Consider the following 21,429-nt stretch of genomic DNA (forward strand, 5'->3'; position numbering starts at 1 on the left):
TTTCCCCAAGAACAGACATGTGAGATAGAAAGCAAACACTGGAGATGTCATCGTGTTCAACTTGCCATGTGAAATGAAAAGATCATTTACTTTTCTCCACTCCTCATAGACAAGACTGCGTTTGATTGGCCAATCTGAAGTGACACTGTATAGGAAACATGATCACGTGTTCACTGCCACATGTGCTTGTTTTTTGAGAAGATTCACATGGTGAGAGACATATGAAGAACATAAAGGCTCGTCTTTGATTTGATTTGAAATCACTGAAAAATAAACAACCAAGAAATATCCAATATAAACACAGCAGTAATAAGACACAGTGGAGTCCATTTATGCTCAATATTTGATAATAAACAGGTAACAAAAACTAATTTGAGCAATTCATCCATACTTGATACATTGTTAAAGCTGTAATCTGGAGAAACAACACTGCACTCTGTGCTGTATTTAAGAGACATTTTTCTACAATATACATACAAGATATGATTGGCTGCGTGATTAATGAAAATAAGATAACAATGTTGATTTAGGCTCTATGCAATCTCATTTTTATGAGACAATGATTCGGCTGTGTCTGCATTAGTGTGGAGATCCAGTACATCATGAGAGAGGCAGAGAGCAAGAAAATGCATTAGTGTGGAGATCCAGTACATCATGAGAGAGGCAGAGAGCAAGAAAAATGTGTTAGAGTCACTGAAACCCAGAAATGGTGAGGAAGGACAAATAGATGTGTCCCCCCTGGTTGTGACAATAATGATGTGATGTGGAACTGGATTCACAGATGATGATGACAGTCAAAAGCACCTACGTTACAACCACTGGAAATGTCACAAAACATCCAGGAAAACTTCAGCTGAAAATTCTCTTTAAACAACCGCTTAAACAATCATAGCTGGAGCCTTAAAAAGACTACAGAGGCTCTGACTTATTACCTAATGTGAGCTAAAGATATGATTCTGGTCAACACTACAAAAAAATAAAGTATTTGCAAAAAATTACTACTCAGTGCTACCTGCCGTAACTTTACACTACTTGAGGAAGAAATGCGAAAACAGCAATTTATGATCAAGCTGAAGTATGGAACAAAATGTGAGACTGACAGTTTGTTTTTGTTAGCAATGTCTTTATCATGAACTGTCTGAATCTACTAAAAGGTGAGGCAATACTTAAACTTTTTATTGTTTAATTATTTTTCCCAGTGTTCTGTATCTGTTTCAAGACATTATTGTATTCCTCAGTTTAATTGAGGTTTCTGTATGTAGGAATCAGAAATTCCTTCTCATTAGTGACATCTGTGGACGTTTAATGAGGTTCAGTCAACATCCTGGCTGCAGGCTACTAGGCCATCTTCAAGGTCAGACAAGGACAAATAATTTATATAAATGAAATAGTCTTACAACACATCACTATATGATTTGGATAATTAAACCTGGTTAAACAATGTGAAACCTGAGGGTTGCTATTCTTCCAAGTCTAACAGCTGCAACAAAGCACTGTTGAATCTGACAGGAGTGTGTTTGGTTATTAGTAATAATTCATAATTATCAGAGATAAGTATAAAAATGAAAATCAAGAAATTATTCATATTAATTAATAATACTTGGCACCAACTGTTAGAGAGCCTCATACGAGGACACCAACTTTTGGATCTGCGAGGAGCACGGCTGGTTATTACAAATAATTAATAATAAGCAGAGATAATTGTTCATTATAAAAATTCATAAAATTATTAATATGAATTAATAATTACGAGGCACTATCTGGGACCAATAACCAAACAATAAGGTAGTCTCATAAAAGAGTTCACCTAGAATGTTAATATTTGAGGGATATCAACATTCACAGGTGAAAAAAGAAGGTTTGAATTCGAGCTCTGACTCTCTCAATCAGCTATTTCTCACAATATATAAACACAATAAGGACAAAAGGCTTGTCTTTAAAGATATAAAATTGTTTATTAAACAATAGCAGAGTTGACAAAGTTAGCAGATGACTTGATCAATAAATCACTATCTTAAAATCTAATTCTACATAAGCAAACATACATCTATGTACAGAGAAAACGGGAGCGGGAGCATGTATATTTGTGTGTGTGTGTGGCAAGATGGTGACGTGATGATGTGGTGTGTGAGTTCAGATGGCGGACATGACTATGGGAGGAAGTCACATCATGCGAGAACCAAATGGTGGAAGTGACCACAGTGTTTTGGTTAGAACAATAGCAAGATGGCACCGCCTACAAGTTGGCGTCTCTAAACTCACCCACTTCTGTGTAAAAGACACTTATCTGATGGTAGATAATGAGGGGCAGAGCAGCGCTGTGTCCCACGCTATCTGATAGTCAGATGTGTAAGAAGATGTGTGTGCGTATATATGTGTGTGCGTGCGTGTGTTAGTAACACGAGAAGGAAGAAAAGCAACCGATGGGGGGGGAGGGGGAGCGGTTTCTTTTTCCACAGAGAGCATGTGTACAGACGGCAGTCTGTAATGCACGTTGTTTGATTTCTGATCGACAAAGCAACTGACTTTCTCACTCACGTGATGAACACAACTAAACAGGCAGAAAACTTCAAATACTCCTCAGAGTAAAGCAGCTCAAAGGGACTCAGTGGTCCGTCAATTCACAACAACAAACATGAGCAATAAAGCTTAAAAAGCTAAAACCAACAACACACAATCTAACACTGTCTCTGCCCAGACTTAAACCTCTTACTTGGTTGCTTCAGAAAGCAAGCAGGGTGTGTGTTTCAGTCCGTCTTCGGTCCGGCTCGGTTCCTCAGCTCGGATGCTGACAGGGCCGTCCTCGCGCTCTGTTGGCGGATTTCATGACAAGCTGATCCTCGGTGGCATGGCAGAGAAAACAGTAGAGTCGACTTCGTTGAAGAAGAGCGGGGCAGAGAAGTTATCCGTGTCTTTGTGAAGAAATCCTTTTCTTCCTTCTGCAGGCAGTGAGAGCGCTGGGATCTGCTCTCGGATCTGGTGATGTGTATGGCGTTATCATTTATTTTCAATTTTGTGCCCACACTGCCAACTAATTTAATTCTGGAATAATATCGGTTATCAAATACTTCAGATAGATGTAAAATATCAAAGGTGTCATGTTTATTTGTTACTATGAATTAGAAAGTCTTTAATAAAGGCACACCTGCAACTCCCATTTTCACATAAACAGTAATATTGTAAACTAATAGAGTCTTCCTGTGCCATTTTATTTTTGGTACCAGAACAATTAAGTTTCATCACTCACCCACTCAGTGGGGTGGTTGAGATCAAACACATGCTTTTTATGATAAACATGGTGCCGCTGCTGCAACAACACCTTCACTCTTGCATGAAGAAACACAAGTTACTCTTATCAAGGATTGAACACACACACACACATATTGTCTCATGGTTAAAGTTAGATGATGTTTATTTGATTATTAATATAAAATGTACACACAGTTCAGAAACACATGCATGAGTTGGTTAAAAAACAATGAGGATAAAACACAAAAGTTCAACACAATCTTGATCCTAAAAGCCCACAAGTAACTTCTGCAGCATTGATCATACCAACCTTTAACATTTACTGGTTAAGACACAAAAAATCATTATATTCATACAGTATGTACTAAATATGAACTTCGATACACAGTTTATTTGCACAAAACAAAGTAACATTGTGCAGATATTCTGATTCAGACCACACAAAAAATAGAATATCCTAAAAATACCAAAGCAGAGCAAGAGATTTAAGAGATTATAAAAACATATTTCTTTTAAACTTACAACTAAATCCATGTTACACTTTCAAAGAGATTCTACAATATTATGTCTTATGTACAAAGTACAAATGAAACATGTCCAGTTCTACTACTTTACGCTGTAGTACACACATTCACTCCAGGTTTGGTTCTGTCTTCTTCGTCTGTTGGTCAGATTCACACTTAAAGCAGCGTAATACAGGTTTTCTGCATCTTTGTAACCCTGGTAACAAAGTATATATCAATACATCATGATATTATTCTAAACAATGTCCTAAAAAGAAATGTATTGTTGTACTGAATGGTAAAAAATGGATATTAGCTGCAATTCAAGAGTTAATGAATACAGTTATTATTCACCTTTACATTGACTGTAGAGGGAGCTGAAATTCTTGCTTGAGACTCTGGTTGTGAAACACAAAAAGTTTTTTATTCAAAAGTCATGTTCAGTGAATACAAGCTGTCAGATATAAACAGTTACCTGCAGATTGGCAGCTATTGCTCTTGTTCATCTTGTAGAAAGCCAGTAAAACACTGAGGATGGTGGTGAACGCCAAAGCTCCACTCAAGAAATACACCAAGACAAGACAAGAGTCCGCACCATCTACCGAGAGCCAGATATCAGAAACAGAGCTTTCAGCATGTTTTTATCCTAAACTTGATGAGGGACTAAGACTGTATCAAATGGGACAACATCTCCTAAAAAGTTACTTACGCTCAAAGTCCAGCTTGGTCCTGTCTCCAAACAGTATCTGTCCACATGAGGCGACAGCACAGTAGTAGGTCCCAGTATGAGAAAGATTCAGACTCTTAATTGGCAAGTTGTAGACACAGGTGTGTGTTTGTGTGTTGCTGTTCCTCTCACACTGATTATTCCTGCCTCCATGTGTGTAAATGATTCCTGGATGAGATTCTTCAGAGTTTTTGAACCAGTACACACTGTGTTCTCCATCATCACAGGTCCCAGTGTGTACTGTACAGTTCAGAGTCACAGAGCCTCCTGGCTGGATGCTCTCAGATGCTGACTGTTGGACCAGAGCTTGGATGTTCAAACCTGAACCCTTTACACTGAGAGTAGTGCCCTCCAAAAATTCTAACTTGTTTAAATAGCTACTAACGCAGTAGTAAGTAGCTGAGTCTGAAATGTGCAAATCTGTGATCCTCAAGTTATTTTTACCGTTTTCAGTATCCAGTGTGAAGCGAGGATTGTTCTTGAATTCATCATGAAACGTGCTGATTACCTCATATTTTTGGAAGGTGGAGATGAGCCTTGGTTTCTGTCCCAGAGTTTGTTTATACCAGTAAAGCTTTGCAACAACATCTTCACAGAAACACTGTAAAGTCGTCTCATCACCAACATTAACTGATATAAAACCACTGTCTTGACGAACAGATGAGGAGAATTTCAGATGAGTCACCTGAGCTGAAGTGAAATAAGAGACAAAAAAAGTATTGAATGTGATAGAATTCAACGTAATCAGTAAATATTTGAAAACTAACCTCTCTAACAGATAAAAGCTGGAATCACAAAACCACAACTCACCCATTTTCCCCAAGAACAGACATGTGAGATAGAAAGCAAACACTGGAGATGTCATCATGTTCAACTTGCCGTGTGAAATGAAAAGATCATTTACTTTTCTCCACTCCTCATAGACAAGACTGCGTTTGATTGGCCAATCTGAAGTGACACTGTATAGGAAACATGATCACGTGTTCACTGCCACATGTGCTTGTTTTTTGAGAAGATTCACATGGTGAGAGACATATGAAGAACATAAAGGCTCGTCTTTGATTTGATTTGAAATCACTGAAAAATAAACAACCAAGAAATATCCAATATAAACACAGCAGTAATAAGACACAGTGGAGTCCATTTATGCTCAATATTTGATAATAAACAGGTAACAAAAACTAATTTGAGCAATTCATCCATACTTGATACATTGTTAAAGCTGTAATCTGGAGAAACAACACTGCACTCTGTGCTGTATTTAAGAGACATTTTTCTACAATATACATACAAGATATGATTGGCTGCGTGATTAATGAAAATAAGATAACAATGTTGATTTAGGCTCTATGCAATCTCATTTTTATGAGACAATGATTCGGCTGTGTCTGCATTAGTGTGGAGATCCAGTACATCATGAGAGAGGCAGAGAGCAAGAAAATGCATTAGTGTGGAGATCCAGTACATCATGAGAGAGGCAGAGAGCAAGAAAAATGTGTTAGAGTCACTGAAACCCAGAAATGGTGAGGAAGGACAAATAGATGTGTCCCCCCTGGTTGTGACAATAATGATGTGATGTGGAACTGGATTCACAGATGATGATGACAGTCAAAAGCACCTACGTTACAACCACTGGAAATGTCACAAAACATCCAGGAAAACTTCAGCTGAAAATTCTCTTTAAACAACCGCTTAAACAATCATAGCTGGAGCCTTAAAAAGACTACAGAGGCTCTGACTTATTACCTAATGTGAGCTAAAGATATGATTCTGGTCAACACTACAAAAAAATAATTACTACTCAGTGCCTTTCTACTACTGTCCTTCATGCTGTGCTACCTGCCGTAACTTTACACTACTTGAGGAAGAAATGCGAAAACAGCAGTTTATGATCAAGCTGAAGTATGGAACAAAATGTGAGACTGACAGTTTGTTTTTGTTAGCAATGTCTTTATCATGAACTGTCTGAATGTACTAAAAGGTGAGGCAATACTTAAACTTTTTATTGTTTAATTATTTTTCCCAGTGTTCTGTATCTGTTTCAAGACATTATTGTATTCCTCAGTTTAATTGAGGTTTCTGTATGTAGGAATCAGAAATTCCTTCTCATTAGTGACATCTGTGGACGTTTAATGAGGTTCAGTCAACATCCTGGCTGCAGGCTACTAGGCCATCTTCAAGGTCAGACAAGGACAAATAATTTATATAAATGAAATAGTCTTACAACACATCACTATATGATTTGGATAATTAAACCTGGTTAAACAATGTGAAACCTGAGGGTTGCTATTCTTCCAAGTCTAACAGCTGCAACAAAGCACTGTTGAATCTGACAGGAGTGTGTTTGGTTATTAGTAATAATTCATAATTATCAGAGATAAGTATAAAAATGAAAATCAAGAAATTATTCATATTAATTAATAATACTTGGCACCAACTGTTAGAGAGCCTCATACGAGGACACCAACTTTTGGATCTGCGAGGAGCACGGCTGGTTATTACAAATAATTAATAATAAGCAGAGATAATTGTTCATTATAAAAATTCATAAAATTATTAATATGAATTAATAATTACAGGGCACCATCTGGGACCGATAACCAAACAATAAGGTAGTCTCATAAAAGAGTTCACCTAGAATGTTAATATTTGAGGGATATCAACATTCACAGGTGAAAAAAGAAGGTTTGAATTCGAGCTCTGACTCTCTCAATCAGCTATTTCTCACAATATATAAACACAATAAGGACAAAAGGCTTGTCTTTAAAGATATAAAATTGTTTATTAAACAATAGCAGAGTTGACAAAGTTAGCAGATGACTTGATCAATAAATCACTATCTTAAAATCTAATTCTACATAAGCAAACATACATCTATGTACAGAGAAAACGGGAGCGGGAGCATGTATATTTGTGTGTGTGTGTGGCAAGATGGTGACGTGATGATGTGGTGTGTGAGTTCAGATGGCGGACATGACTATGGGAGGAAGTCACATCATGCGAGAACCAAATGGTGGAAGTGACCACAGTGTTTTGGTTAGAACAATAGCAAGATGGCACCGCCTACAAGTTGGCGTCTCTAAACTCACCCACTTCTGTGTAAAAGACACTTATCTGATGGTAGATAATGAGGGGCAGAGCAGCGCTGTGTCCCACGCTATCTGATAGTCAGATGTGTAAGAAGATGTGTGTGCGTATATATGTGTACACGAGAAGGAAGAAAAGCAACCGTTGGGGGGGGAGAAGCGGTTTCTTTTTCCACAGAGAGCATGTGTACAGACGGCAGTCTGTAATGCACGTTGTTTGATTTCTGATTGACAAAGCAACTAACTTTCTCACTCACATGATGAACACAACTAAACAGGCAGCAAACTTCAAATACTCCTCAGAGTAAAGCAGCTCAAAGGGACTCAGTGGTCCGTCAATTCAAAACAACAAACATGAGCAATAAAGCTTAAAAAGCTAAAACCAACAACACACAATCTAACACTGTCTCTGCTGAGACTTAAACCTCTTACTTGGTTGCTTCAGAAAGCAAGCAGGGTGTGTGTTTCAGTCCGTCTTTGGTCCAGCTCGGTTCCTCATGCTGACAGGGCCGTCCTCGCGCTCTGTCGGCGGGTTTCATGACAAGCTGATCCTCGGTGGCATGGCAGAGAAAACAGCAGAGTCGACTTTGTTGAAGAAGAGCGGGGCAGAGAAATTATCTGTGCCTTTGTGAAGAAATCCTTTTCTTCCTTCTGCAGGCAGTGAGAGCGCTGGGATCTGCTCTCGGATCTGGTGATGTGTATGGCGTTATCATTTATTTTCAATTTTGTGCCCACACTGCCAACTAATTTCCTTCTGGAATAATATCGGTTATCAAATACTTCAGATAGATGTAAAATATCAAAGGTATCATGTCTATCTGTTACTATGAATTAGAAAGTCTTTAATAAAGGCACAACTGCAACTCTCATTTTCACATGAACAGTAATATTGTAAACTAATAGTCTTCCTGTGCCATTTTATTTTTGGTACCAGAACAATTAAGTTTCATCACTCACCCACTCAGTGGGGTGGTTGAGATCAAACACATGCTTTTTATGATAAACATGGTGCCGCTGCTGCAACAACACCTTCACTCTTGCATGAAGAAACACAAGTTACTCTTATCAAGGATTGAACACACGCACACATATTGTCTCATGGTTAAAGTTAGATGATGTTTATTTGATTATTAATATAAAATGTACACACAGTTCAAGAACACATACATGAGTTGGTTAAAAAAAATGGATAAAGGATAAAACACAAAAGTTCAACACAATCTTGATCCTAAAAGCCCACAAGTAACTTCTACAGCATTGATCAAACCAACCTTTTACATTCACTGGTTAAGACACAAAAAATCATTATATTCATACAGTATGTACTAAATATAAACTTAGATACACAGTTTATTTGCAAAAAACAAAGTAACATTGTGCAGATATTCTGATTCAGACCACACAAAAAATAGAGTATTCTAAAAATACCAAAGCAGAGCAAGAGATTTAAGAAGTTATAAAACACTTTCTTTCAAATTTAAAAACTAAATCCATGTTACACCTTCAAAGAGACACTACAACATAATGTCTTATGCACAAAGTACAAATGAAACATGTCCAGTTCTACTACTTTACGCTGTAGTACACACATTCACTCCAGGTTTGGTTCTGTCTTCTTCGTCTGTTGGTCAGATTCACACTTAAAGCAGCGTAATACAGGTTTTCTGCAGCTTTGTAACCCTGGTAACAAAGTATTAATTATTATGATATTATTCTAAAACAATGTCCTAAAAAGAAATGTATTGTTGTACTGAATGGTAAAAAATGGATATTAGCTGCAATTCAAGAATTAATTTAAAGTTATTCACCTTTGCATTGACTGTAGAGGGAGCTGAAATTCTTGCCTGAGACTCTGGTTGTGAAACACAGAAAAGGTTTTTTATTCAAAAGTCATGTTCAGTGAATACAAGCTGTCAGATATAAACAGTTACCTGCAGATTGGCAGCTATTGCTCTTGTTCATCTTGTAGAAAGCCAATAAAACACTGAGGATGGTGGTGAATGCCAAAGCTCCACTCAAGAAATACACCAAGACAAGAGAGTCCACCTCATCTGCAGAGTCAGACACCAGAAACAGAGCTTTCAGCATGTTTTCAGTTTTTATCCTTAGCTTAATGAGGGACTAAGACTGTATCAAATGGGACAACGTCTCCTAAAAAGTTACTTACACTCAAAGTCCAGCTTGGTCCCATCTCCAAACAGTATCTGTCCACATGAGGCGACAGCACAGTAGTAGGTCCCAGTATGAGAAAAATCCAAACTCTTCATTAGCAAGTTGTAGACACAGGTGTGTGTTTGTGTGTCGTTGTTCCTCTCACACTGATCATTCCTGCCTCCATGTGTGTAAATGACTCCTGGATGAGATTCTTGAGAGTTTTTGAACCAGTAAACACTGTGTTTTCCATCATCACAGGTCCCAGTGTGTACTGTACAGTTCAGAGTCACAGAGCCTCCTGGCTGGATGCTCTCAGATGCTGACTGTTGGACCAGAGCTTGGATGTTCAAACCTGAACCCTTTACATTGAGAGTAGTGCCCTCCAAAAATTCTAACTTGTTTAAATAGCAACTAACGCAGTAGTAAGTAGCTGAGTCTGAAATGTGCAAATCTTTGATCTTCAAGTGATTTTTATTGTTCTCAGTTTCCAGCGTGAAGCGTGAATTGTTCTTGAATTCATCATGAAACGTGCTGTTTACCTTATATTTATAGAAGGTAGAGATGAGCCTTGGTTTCTGTCCCAGAGTTTGTTTATACCAGTAAAGCTTTGCAAAAACATCACCTTCATAGTGACATTGCAAAGTCTTCTCATCACCAACATTAGCTGATATAAAACCACTGTCTTGACGAACAGATGAGGAGAATTTCAGATGAGTCATCTGAGCTGAAGTGAAATAAGAGACAAAGTAAATGTATAGTTAATTGAATGTGATAGAATTCAACATAATCAGTTAATATTTGAAAACTAACAACTCTAACAGATAAAAGTTGGAATCACAAACACGTAACTCACCCATTTTCCCCAAGAACAGAAATGTGAGATAGAAAGCAAACACTGGAGATGTCATCGTGTTCAACTTGCCGTGTGAAATGAAAAGATCATTTACTTTTCTCCACTCCTCATAGACAAGACTGCGTTTGATTGGCCAATCTGAAGTGACACTGTATAGGAAACAGGATCACATGTTCACTGCCACCTATGATTGTAATGGTGAGAGATATACGAGGAAGATAAAGGCTCCTCATCTTTGCATTAGATTTGAAATCACTGACAAATAAACAGCCACTATATCCAATGTAAACACAGCAGTAATAAGACACAGTGGAGTCCATTTATGCTCAATATTTGATAATAAACAGGTAACAAAAATCATTTTGTGCAATTCATCCATACTTGATACAAGCTGTAATCTGGAGAAACAACACTGCACTCTGGATTCACAGACAATGATAACGGTCAAAAGCACCTACGTTACAACCACTGGAAATGTCACAAAACATCCAGGAAAACTTCAGCAACCCTTTTTTAAGCAACCGCTCAAACAATCATAGCTGGAGCCTTAAAAACACTACAGAGGCTCTGACTTATTACCTAATGTGAGCTAAAGATATGATTCTGGTCAACACTACAAAAAATAAAGTATTTGCAAAAAGATTACGTTGCTAAACTAATGTTTTAACATATTCTAATGCTGTTCAATGCAATGCAAAAAATGTTGAACCTTGCTCCTGACTCCTCAGCCTCTGCCCTCTCTCTTACTGTATTTATTAGCATGAGTTACAGATGACTTGAAATGAAGAAGATCCTTCTTTACTAATCCAGACATTCTGTAGAGGTGCCAGGCAACCCTTCAGCATCCTCAGGATCCTCAACCCCCTCAGCATCCTCAGCCCCCTCAAAACTGCAAGTTTACGTTCTAATAACACAAATCAATTGATTTATAGCCAAAAAAGTTACTGCAGATTAAGTATTTTCAAGAACAACAAAGTCGCAGTAATAGTATGAATTGTAGTTGAAATATAGCCAGCGATGCATGCTGTCCAATTTAGTGGACAGATTATTAATCGTCATTTTCTCCCAGCATAAAATCAGTAGTTGGAAATTATAACTATTGTATTACTCCTTAGTTGTTACTTGACATTACAAAATTTTATTTACCTGCAAGGGTCTCCTACCATAGAATTATTGGCAAGATATTCCTGAACTGCTGAGCGTTTTTGGCCATCTGTGCAACTGTACCATAAAAAACCCATGCATATATAAGAAAATAGCTCTTGAATATTCATCCACACGCATCAATTTGTTTATATGTATGAGTCTGACTTTCACTGCGGTTAGACTGTAAAGAAACTAAAACAACTAAATGCAATGACAGATTATCTGGTGGACTATTATGAGGACAACTGTGAGTCATTTCACTCTGACTGGCCAACTGTATTTATTTGAGCCAGAGTACACAGGTGGTAAATGAGTGCACTTATAAAACGCTTTTCAAGTCTACTGAACACTTTTATATCTAAAGCTCTCTACAATGCTTCTAATGCTAACCCATTCATACACACACACTCACACAATGATGGCAACTATTGGGAGTAATTTGGGGTTCAGTATCTTGCCCAAGAACACTTTGACATGCGGACTGGAGAAGCTGGGCATTGACCAACCAACCGTCTAATTAGTGGATGACTCACTTCACCTCCTGATTCACAGCTGCCCCAGAGAGGAGTTACAAGAACTGAAAGAGGAAATACGAAGAATGGAGGCAGAAAGGCAACAGGGCCGCCAGGAAAGACAACGTACAGTAAAGGTTACCTCAGAGAAACTGCTGCTGTTCCTGAAGTCACTGTTCTCCTGAAGAATGGAGAGGAAAACTTTTTCTGCAGAGTGGGACATGTTGCTGATATTTTATTACTTCAGTTAATTTTTTTTATTTACTTAGAGAAATAATTTGGAGAAAATAAAGACATTTCAATCAAAATGCAAAACATCAGGTGAATAAACTGTGTCTGACTCTCCATGAGCAGACAACACATCAGCATGTACAGGATGTGTCGAAGGCAGCAAGTCTGTACAGTATCAGTGGTATCAGCAGTCAAGTTGAGTGGAGTCAAGTGTACAGGTTTTTAGTACTGATAACACAACTAGTAAGTAAGAGGGGGAAACCTGCACTGCCTAACAACTGAACTATTTTACACAGCTCTCAAGTGAGTTTTAGTACTATTTAATGTTGCAGTGTTTCCACTTTGATCGCTGGCAGTGAGGGCTTTTGTTAGTGTTTACATGGCTACTAGTACTTCCTGGATACAGTAAGTACCAGTAGGTCTGGTAAATATTGAACCTGGAAAAAAATCAGCACTTAGGATTCATTTGTGTTCATTTTTGGCCAGCACTGTAGAGACCATAGACTGTATAAAAATGTGGACGTAGTTACTGTGACGTCACCCACTGATTTCTGAAGAGTGGTTTTGAAGCTCAAAGTGGCCCTTGGTTGCATATTGTGGCGCCGACTGTTTTGCTCTCCGGTGGGCGGGGTTTTCAGAGTATGATGCGGTGCACTCTGTCTCTGTTCTCTATGCAGTTAACCATTATGGTTACTACAGGTGGATAGTTTCTTTTTTTTTTTTTTACTTTCGTTCAGACTGAGAAACACACTTTTGAAGTGATTCATGTTTATTTGGAAAGCTGAAGGAGTCTCAGCAGTTTGTTCAAATGACAGATGTCTTTGTGAATTCCCTGAATCTCTATAAAGGGCTGGAGAGAGCAAAATTAGCATGACACATAGAGCCACAATAACCACATTTAAAGAGAATACATCAAGTTGAAATAAACCGGAATTTTCTTTTAAGTGGATTTGGCTCAAGAGATATCTTTGTGAGAGTGGAAACACCCTTACATAAAAAACACTTATTATTTTTCTTTTTCTACATATGTTCATTGTCAAAAAAGTGCCAAAATGTACAACCACTGTACTTCATGAAAGCTTTTCCCCTCTTAAACATGCTCTACATGGGCTGCATAGTGAAAGCAGCACAAAGCAGCAGCTGCAGTCCTCCATCAGTATGTAACTGTATGTGTTCAGTCACATTGCTGCTGTGTACTCAGATGCAGCTCAGTATACAGTTGATGCAGTAATGTGTGGTGGGTTGGAGTTACACTCATAAAGCACCAGTATATACCCCGATATATGTTGTGTTGTGTGAGTCTTCGTGTCCATGAATCTCTATACTGACGCTGGCGAGTGAAAAGTTAGCATGACTCATTGAGTCACAATGACCACATTTATGGAAAATTCATCAGGGAAATATACCATAAAGTTTCTTTTCACTGGTCAGTCAGTCTCATATTTTTATCCAAATCTGCACAAACCTGGCATAAAGTCTGTATACAAGCTTGTTTTGTAAAAACAATCAAACACTTAAGTATTTCTCTGTATTTTCAGCAGTAAATGTTGAAACAGTGGCTGCATGTTGGATGTGCAGTAGAACACAGTACACAGTGGGAAGACACAATGATAACCTGGTCGTGTAATAGTGACTGAATTAATAACAGATCTACTAGATCCTGTTTTCAAATGAAGTCACTGAGTGAAAGTGGGATCATCCTCCAGCCTGTTACATTGTTATATTTCCAGACTTCATATATTGTACCTGACTTGGACATATGTGGATTCAAGTACTGAAGGTCAGTATGAAAACATTCCTGTGCCATTTTACTTTTGTGCCAGAACACGAGAGTCACCCACTAACTAGAGTGAGTGATGTCAGTTACATGATTTCTCTGATTCACATGATGCCACCAGCCACACTTGTATGTTGAAGCTGCAGTTAATGCTACCAGGGACTGAACTCACACCCACACATATTATCTCAAGGTCAAAGTGATCCATAATCAATTTATATTATTTATGTGATCACTAATGATATAAAATGTATGTATAAAAACAAAGGCCATGAGTCATCAATTACTCTGTGCTTATATAATACATTTACTAGTTTCATCAAAATGGAATTTATTCAAATGTATTAAAAACTGTCTCAGTATTTCAAATACAGATTTTCATCTTACAATAGGAAATCCTGCTTAAAACCACAAAGACAAAAGCAACACCTTAGAGACGTTTGCTAAATGTGCACATTAACTAACCTCATCTAAGATTAAAGAAGCTATAAAAAATATTTATCTCAAGATCAACTTCTACATGATAATATGAAAATGAAATAAAAATAAAAAATATTACTTTAAAACTGGAAATGTAACATGTAATTCTACTGCTTTACACTGGAGTACACACATTCATTCTTGGTGTTGTTCCTCGCTCTTCTTGGTCTGTTGGGCAGGTTCACACTTAAAGCAGCATAATGCAGGTTGTCTGTGTGTTGGTAACCCTGGTAACAAAATATGTACAAGTGGATAACAATATGGATGCTGCCGAACATTAAAACAATGTCTAAAAAACTCCCCGACAATAAATAGTTGTGTTAAAAATGTGTTTAAATATTGATTCAACTATTAAAATAAGTTTTACCTCGCCATTTGTTGTGGAGGAAGCTGAAAATGTTGCTTGAGACTCTGGTTGTGAAAACAGAAAAAGTAATTTTATTCAAAGTCATGTTCAGTGAATACAAGCTGTCAGATATAAACAGTTACCTGCAGATTGTAAGCTGCTTCTCTTTATCTTGTACACTGAGAAAGCCAGTAAAACACTGAGGATGGTGGTGAACGCCAAAGCTCCACTCAAGAAATACACCAAGACAGGAGAGTCTACCTCATTTGCAGAGAGACATAAAGAGATATTACACAGCTCTCAGATTTATCTCTATTTTGATGTTTAGTTCGATTAGGGAGTAATCATGTATTGATCAGATGAAACAATGTCTGCTAGAAAGTTACTTACAGCCAACGTCCAGCTTGGTCCCGTTTCCAAACAGTATCTGTCCACATGCGGCAACAGCACAGTAGTAGGTCCCAGCATGAGAAAGATTCAGACTCTTCATTGGCAAGTTGTAGACACAAGTCTGTGTTTGTGTGTTGTTGTTCCTCTCACACTGATCATTCCTGCCTCCATGTGTGTAAATGATTCCTTGATGAGATTCTTGAGAGTTTTTGAACCAGTAAACACTGTGATTTCCATCATCACAGGTCCCAGTGTGTACTGTACAGTTCAGAGTCACAGAGTCTCCTGGCTGGATGCTCTCAGATGCCGATTGATGGACCGAAGCTTGGATGTTCAAACCTGAACCCTTTACATTGAGAGTAATTCCCTCCGCAAATTCAAATTTGTATGATATACTACTTGCACAGTAGTAAGTAGCGGAGTCTGAAAGATGTAAATCTGAGATCATCAAGTGATTTTTACCGTTTCCAGTATCCAGTGTGAAGCGAGGATTGTTCTTGAATTCATCATAAAAAGTGCCATTTATGTCGTGCACATAGAAGGTAGAAATGAGCCTTGGTTTCTGTCCCAGAGTTTGTTTATACCAGTACAGCCATGATGAAACATCAACTTCATGGAAACATTGTAAAGACAGCTTTTCCCCAACATTAACTGATAGAAAACCACTCTCTTGGTTCACAGATGAGGACAATTTCAGATTGGACACCTGAGCTGTAGTAAGATGAGAGAGAGATTTTGGTGATAGAAATCAGCACATTGAAAAATTAAACATTTGCATGAGGAGTGAGCTCACACTGACAGATAAAAACTGGGTACACAAAAACACTACTCACCCATTTTTCCCAAGAACAGGCATGTCAGATAGAAAACAAAGTTTGGAGATGTCATCGTGTTCAAATGTCTGTGCTGAATGACAGTATGTCGACAGTTACTCCACTCTTTACAGACAGGACTACGTTTGATTGGCTAACTTGAAGTGACACTGTGTGCCCTAATAAGGAAACATGATCACGTGTTTGCTTTTAGAAGAGGTTCACATGGTGAGAGGTACATGAAGAACATAAAGGCTCTCCATCCTGGCGTCATATTTAATATTAGGGAAACATAAACTAACTGTGCAGTATAAACACTAGTGAGGACATACTGTGGAGACCAGTTGTGGTTGAGATTTGGCAATGGAGTGACTGTCATGTTCAGCAGATAACATGCAGGCATGATAATATTTCCAAATACCCCTGAAATAGACAAGTAATACAACATGGCAAAGATCATTTGTCAGATGTACACATCATTTATTGGAAAAAAACCCCAAAAATTTTATGTAATCATTTCTATCTAAGCTGGAGGAGACAAACCCCTCAAGCTGTAGTCTTAAAATAACTTTTTGATGCTTTGAGCACTACAAATAAGAACTATAAAGAAGAATATGGTTTTGTAGATTTTTTTAACTCTGTTTTGTAGAGCTTAGAGTTAGATCAAAGTAGTAACCTCTGGGGCTGAAAATTGAAGCCAACGCAGAAGTGTCAAAATCTGCAGTTCCTTGAATGGCCACTTGAGGCTGGCTCCAAAAGCGAGTCAATCCCCATAGACCCCCATGTTAAAATACACAACTTCACAGCAGAAATAAACATGTTTACAGCCTGGTACAAAACACGGTTTTGCTTATAACTAATTTCCTTGTTCATGACAATTGTACAGGGGAGAAATTTTTATGTAGCTCACTTGTTTAGATTTTTATTAGGGCTTAAAGTTATGCATAATTAAGGGTGTGACTGCATTGAGTGACAAGTGGGTGCTGTTACAGGCAAGTCGCTCCCACGGCAACAACGGCATAGCTGTAACCGTCACTATTTCAGTGTGTTTTCAGTTCATCGTAGTTGATTGTATCTTTTTTGTTGTCTTAAAAAGTCTTGTTCAGCATTTGGTTTTACTAAAAGACCCTCTAAGGAGTCGCATGTTCACTTTTTTTTCTGGTACATTTTGTTTTAATGGTTTTTCACCAGCGAGAATTTCCATTAGCATTATCAAAGTTAACCACAGACTGCAAATACACCTTGCTAACCAAGCTGGCAGCTGGCACTTAGCAGTTAGCAGCTAGCAGCTGGCAGCTAGCATTAGGGTCAGGTCCATCCTCTCGTCCAAATATGGTCACTTCTGGCTTCAAAAATCTAAGATGGCGGTGGTCAAAATGCAAACTCATTGCTTAAAAACGAGAGTCCACAGACCAATGGGTGACATCACAGTGGCTATGTCCATTATTTTTTACAGTCTAGGGTTAGATAACTTTGTAATGAAAATGCCCTGCGCAACTTGTTTATTTTTTGGCTTTTGTTTTTGTTGTTGAAAATAGTACTCTAAATTATATTTCAACTAAGTAGTGTTGTAAGTAGGGCTGAGCAATGTAGACAAAATCAAATATCACAATATTTTTGACCAAATACCTCGATATCAATACTGCGACAATATTGTAGGGATGACTATTGGTGCTTTCACAAGGTATTTACACAATGAGATTTTTGATAAATAATCATCAGTAACGTGGATATGATGACTAAGTGGGTGAAGACAAATAACAGAACAGTTAGAAAAGTCTGGTAAGTTCAGAAAATTACATCACTTTACTGTAATGCAGCCTTTAAAACCAGGAATAGACAACATTTGCCATATCAGGATATGATGATATCCAAAATCAAAGACAATATCTAGTCTCATATCATGATATCAATATAATATCGATACATCGATCGCCCATCTCTAGTTGTATTTGCATGAGTAGTATTATTAGTATCAGTATTTGCAATATTAACATTAGCATAGTATTAGCCTTTGCTGTGTGAACAAATGTGACATGATAAGAACTCCACTTTTTCAGGATGTCTTAGTGGTCTTTGGCTTAAGTAATATTTATGTGGGAGTGCAACCATGTCTACATCCTGCAGCCCTAACCCTAAAACCACAGTAGCTGCTGCACTAACAGTTACAAAGCAAACGCATGGGAGTCAAGTAAAAAATTAAAAGGTCTCGATGTAATTACTAACTCATTCACTGTGTTCATAGTAGAAAATGCAACAATTTGCTCTGCATTAATTTGTTATATGTCATGATAGCATTAGCAAAGCATGTTTACTTCACCCACTTCATCAACAATCCACCCCACTTCGACCTGATCAGTTGTCACTTGTGCACACAATCAAGACTGTCAAGGCCAACACCCTGTTAGTCCTCTCCCAGTGGAAAGAGACTTCTGATTTGAGGAAGTGGGCAGAACTCAAAAACCTTCTAAAACAGTAGTTTTTACTGTGGTTTTTACCTCATGACTGTTCATAGCAGAATATTAGCTTAAAAGATGAGTTCACAGTTTTTCAAGTCTGTCTGAAAGCAACAGTCAGGTGCCCAAATGAACAGTGAAAAAGGTTTTTGTTGCCATAATCATTCCTCCTGTTCATACTGGCCATTAGAAGATTGCTTTATAATGCATTTACAATGTTAATGATGGGGGCCAAAATCCACAGTCCTCTTCTGTGCCAACATGTATTTAAAAGTTTATCTGAAGCTAATGTGAAGCTTTCAGCTGCCCAAATGAGTCAAATCGCGTAGTTACCTTTCAACGTTACAGTCTTTTTTGTGCCAGAGTCACTCTTTGTGTTTCTATACTTCCACCACGGCTCAACAGAGAAACACTGTCTGAGGAAACACAAAGAGGAAATTTGATGCTAAAAAGACTGTCAATGTGGCAGATATCCACTTGATATGACTAACTCAGACTGCTGAAGCCTCATATAAGCCTCAGATCAACTTTGAAATGTATTTTTGCACAAAATAATTGTGTGGACACATTGTGGATTTTGGCCCCCATCACTTACATTGAAAGCACATTTGAAGGGGATCTTTTAACAGTCAGTATGGACAGGAGGAATGATTACAGCGACAAAAACCTCTTCCACTATTCATATGGACACCTTACTGTTGTTTTAAGGCAGAATTGAAAAAGTGTGAACCTATTTTTTAAGCTACAGCGGGAGATTCAGATCAGACAAAGCATCCTTGGTTTCACTCTTTTCTTTTCCAACTGTCAGAGTTTTGGTTCAAACAGTTCTATCAGCCATTATAAGAGACAACACTGCAGTGTGCAGCGAGCTCCCAGTATGAACACTGGTCTGAGGTCAGTACATTAGAGAACCGTGCTGACACAGAACTGACAGAGAGTGGTCTGTTGTGTTAAGGCTAAGATGTTTCATACTACAGTACACAGTACATCATGCTCTAAAACTACTACTGTTCCTAATATTGGAGCTAACCGTGTTAACCTGTAAATTATGCACACAAAAAAAACACACACACGCACACACACACCTACATTGTCTTTCTGTCAAAGTAAGGTTTATTTTCATCTTTAATCACACCAAATGGACAAACATTATTTGGCTAAGCACTGGGGATAAAAGACAAAATGTCCAAGACATATTTTCATTGTGATCCTCCAACAAGAGAGAAACAAAGAGAGAGTAGAGGGTTCCCAGTGTGTAGAGAGATTAATTTGGCTGCATTACACCTCGAAAGAGACACTAATAAAATCCAATTTTACTCACAAAGTACAAATGAAACATGTACAGTTCTACTGCTTTACGCTGGAGTACACACATTCATTCTTGGTGTTGCTCTTCTGTCTTCTTGATCTGTTTGCCACATTTACACTTAAAGCAGCATAATGGAGGTTGTCTGCGTCTTGGTAACCCTGGTAATAACATACATATATATCACAATGTGGTTCCTTCACAAGACAATTCATTGTTTGTGTTATTAAAAGTAGAGAAATTACACTTTTCTGCTTTTTTGAACTTTTGTCTACTGCCTTCATTTAAAATTTGTTTACTGTCACATAACTATCACTATTTATCAGATGTGATAACCTGTGCAAAATAAGCTACTTACACTCAAAGTCCAACGTGGTCCCGTTTCCAAACAGTATCTGTCCACATGAGGCGACAGCGCAGTAGTAGGTCCCAGCATGAGAAAGATCCAGACTCTTCATTGGCAAGTTGTAGACACAGGTGTGTGTTTGTGTGTTGTTGTTCCTCTCACACTGATCATTCCTGCCTCCATGTGTGTAAATGACTCCTGGATGAGATTCTTCAGAGTTTTTGAACCAGTAAACACTGTGTTCTCCATCATCACAGGTCCCAGTGTGTACTGTACAGTTCAGAGTCACAGAGCCTCCTGGCTGGATGCTCTCAGATGCCGACTGATGGACTGAAGCTTGGATGTTCAAACCTGAATCCTTTACATTGACAATAGTTCCCTCTGCAAATTCTAACATAAATGAATAACCACTTGCGCAGTAATAAGTAGCTGAGTCTGAGAGGTGTAAATTGGAAATCTTTAAGTGATTTTTACCAACGTTAGTTTCCAACGTGAAGCGTGGATTGTCCTTGAATTCATCATGAAAAGTGCCATGTTTATCGAACTTATAGGTCATAGAGATGAGCTTTGGCTTCTGTCCCACTGTTTGCTTATACCAATAATACTTTGCAGCATCACTTTCATAGAAACATTGCAAAGTCAGGTTGTCACCAACAGTAGCTGACATAAAACCACCCGCTTGATGCACAGTTGTGGACTGCATCATATTAGTCGTCTGAGCTGAAGTGAAATTGGAGACAAAGTGAATACACAATTAATTTTATGTGACAGAAATGATATCATTGTCAGAAAAAATACAAGTAATTACATTAGGACTGAAACTTAATCAAACAACAAAGAGAATGAAAAACATTAAAACAAAACTGCTTTTATAAAAACAACTCACCCATTTTTCCCAAGAACAAACATGTTAGGCAGAAAGCAAACGCTGGAGATGTCACCATGCTGAAATTGCTGTGTTGAATGAAAAGCACTTTGATACATTTTCCACTCCTCAGAGACAAGATTGTGTTTGATTGGCCAACCAGGCAATATTGATCACATGTTCACTGCCA

At 38.0% G+C, this 21,429-nt stretch overlaps 4 protein-coding genes across 4 annotated transcripts; all 4 read right to left on the bottom strand.

Annotated features, from left to right (window-relative positions):
- Positions 1–3,399: 3,399 nt before the first annotated feature.
- On the bottom strand, positions 3,400–5,906 carry LOC137174294 (uncharacterized). Its single transcript, XM_067579482.1, has 5 exons — positions 5,290–5,906; positions 4,462–5,169; positions 4,228–4,350; positions 4,107–4,150; positions 3,400–3,969 (listed from the first exon to the last, which is right to left on the bottom strand). The coding sequence occupies exons 1-5, from the start codon at positions 5,345–5,347 to the stop codon at positions 3,856–3,858; spliced, it is 1,047 nt and encodes a 348-aa protein (XP_067435583.1). The 5' UTR covers positions 5,348–5,906; the 3' UTR covers positions 3,400–3,855.
- A 2,812-nt stretch (positions 5,907–8,718) lies between these two features.
- Positions 8,719–10,724, bottom strand: LOC137174285 (immunoglobulin kappa light chain-like). The gene is made up of 5 exons (XM_067579472.1): positions 10,573–10,724; positions 9,733–10,443; positions 9,497–9,616; positions 9,374–9,417; positions 8,719–9,245 (listed from the first exon to the last, which is right to left on the bottom strand). The coding sequence occupies exons 1-5, from the start codon at positions 10,625–10,627 to the stop codon at positions 9,132–9,134; spliced, it is 1,044 nt and encodes a 347-aa protein (XP_067435573.1). The 5' UTR covers positions 10,628–10,724; the 3' UTR covers positions 8,719–9,131.
- A 3,284-nt stretch (positions 10,725–14,008) lies between these two features.
- On the bottom strand, positions 14,009–16,603 carry LOC137174190 (uncharacterized). The gene is made up of 5 exons (XM_067579348.1): positions 16,288–16,603; positions 15,460–16,165; positions 15,208–15,335; positions 15,086–15,129; positions 14,009–14,945 (listed from the first exon to the last, which is right to left on the bottom strand). Exons 1-5 carry the CDS (start codon positions 16,340–16,342, stop codon positions 14,826–14,828), a joined length of 1,053 nt encoding a protein of 350 aa, XP_067435449.1. The 5' UTR covers positions 16,343–16,603; the 3' UTR covers positions 14,009–14,825.
- A 3,691-nt stretch (positions 16,604–20,294) lies between these two features.
- LOC137174279 (immunoglobulin kappa light chain-like) lies at positions 20,295–21,193 on the bottom strand. The gene has a single exon (XM_067579464.1). The coding sequence runs from the start codon at positions 21,078–21,080 to the stop codon at positions 20,379–20,381; it is 702 nt and encodes a 233-aa protein (XP_067435565.1). The 5' UTR covers positions 21,081–21,193; the 3' UTR covers positions 20,295–20,378.
- Positions 21,194–21,429: the final 236 nt, after the last annotated feature.

The sequence above is a fragment of the Thunnus thynnus genome, chromosome 22 (assembly GCF_963924715.1).
Source record: "Thunnus thynnus chromosome 22, fThuThy2.1, whole genome shotgun sequence".
Taxonomy (NCBI): domain Eukaryota; kingdom Metazoa; phylum Chordata; class Actinopteri; order Scombriformes; family Scombridae; genus Thunnus; species Thunnus thynnus.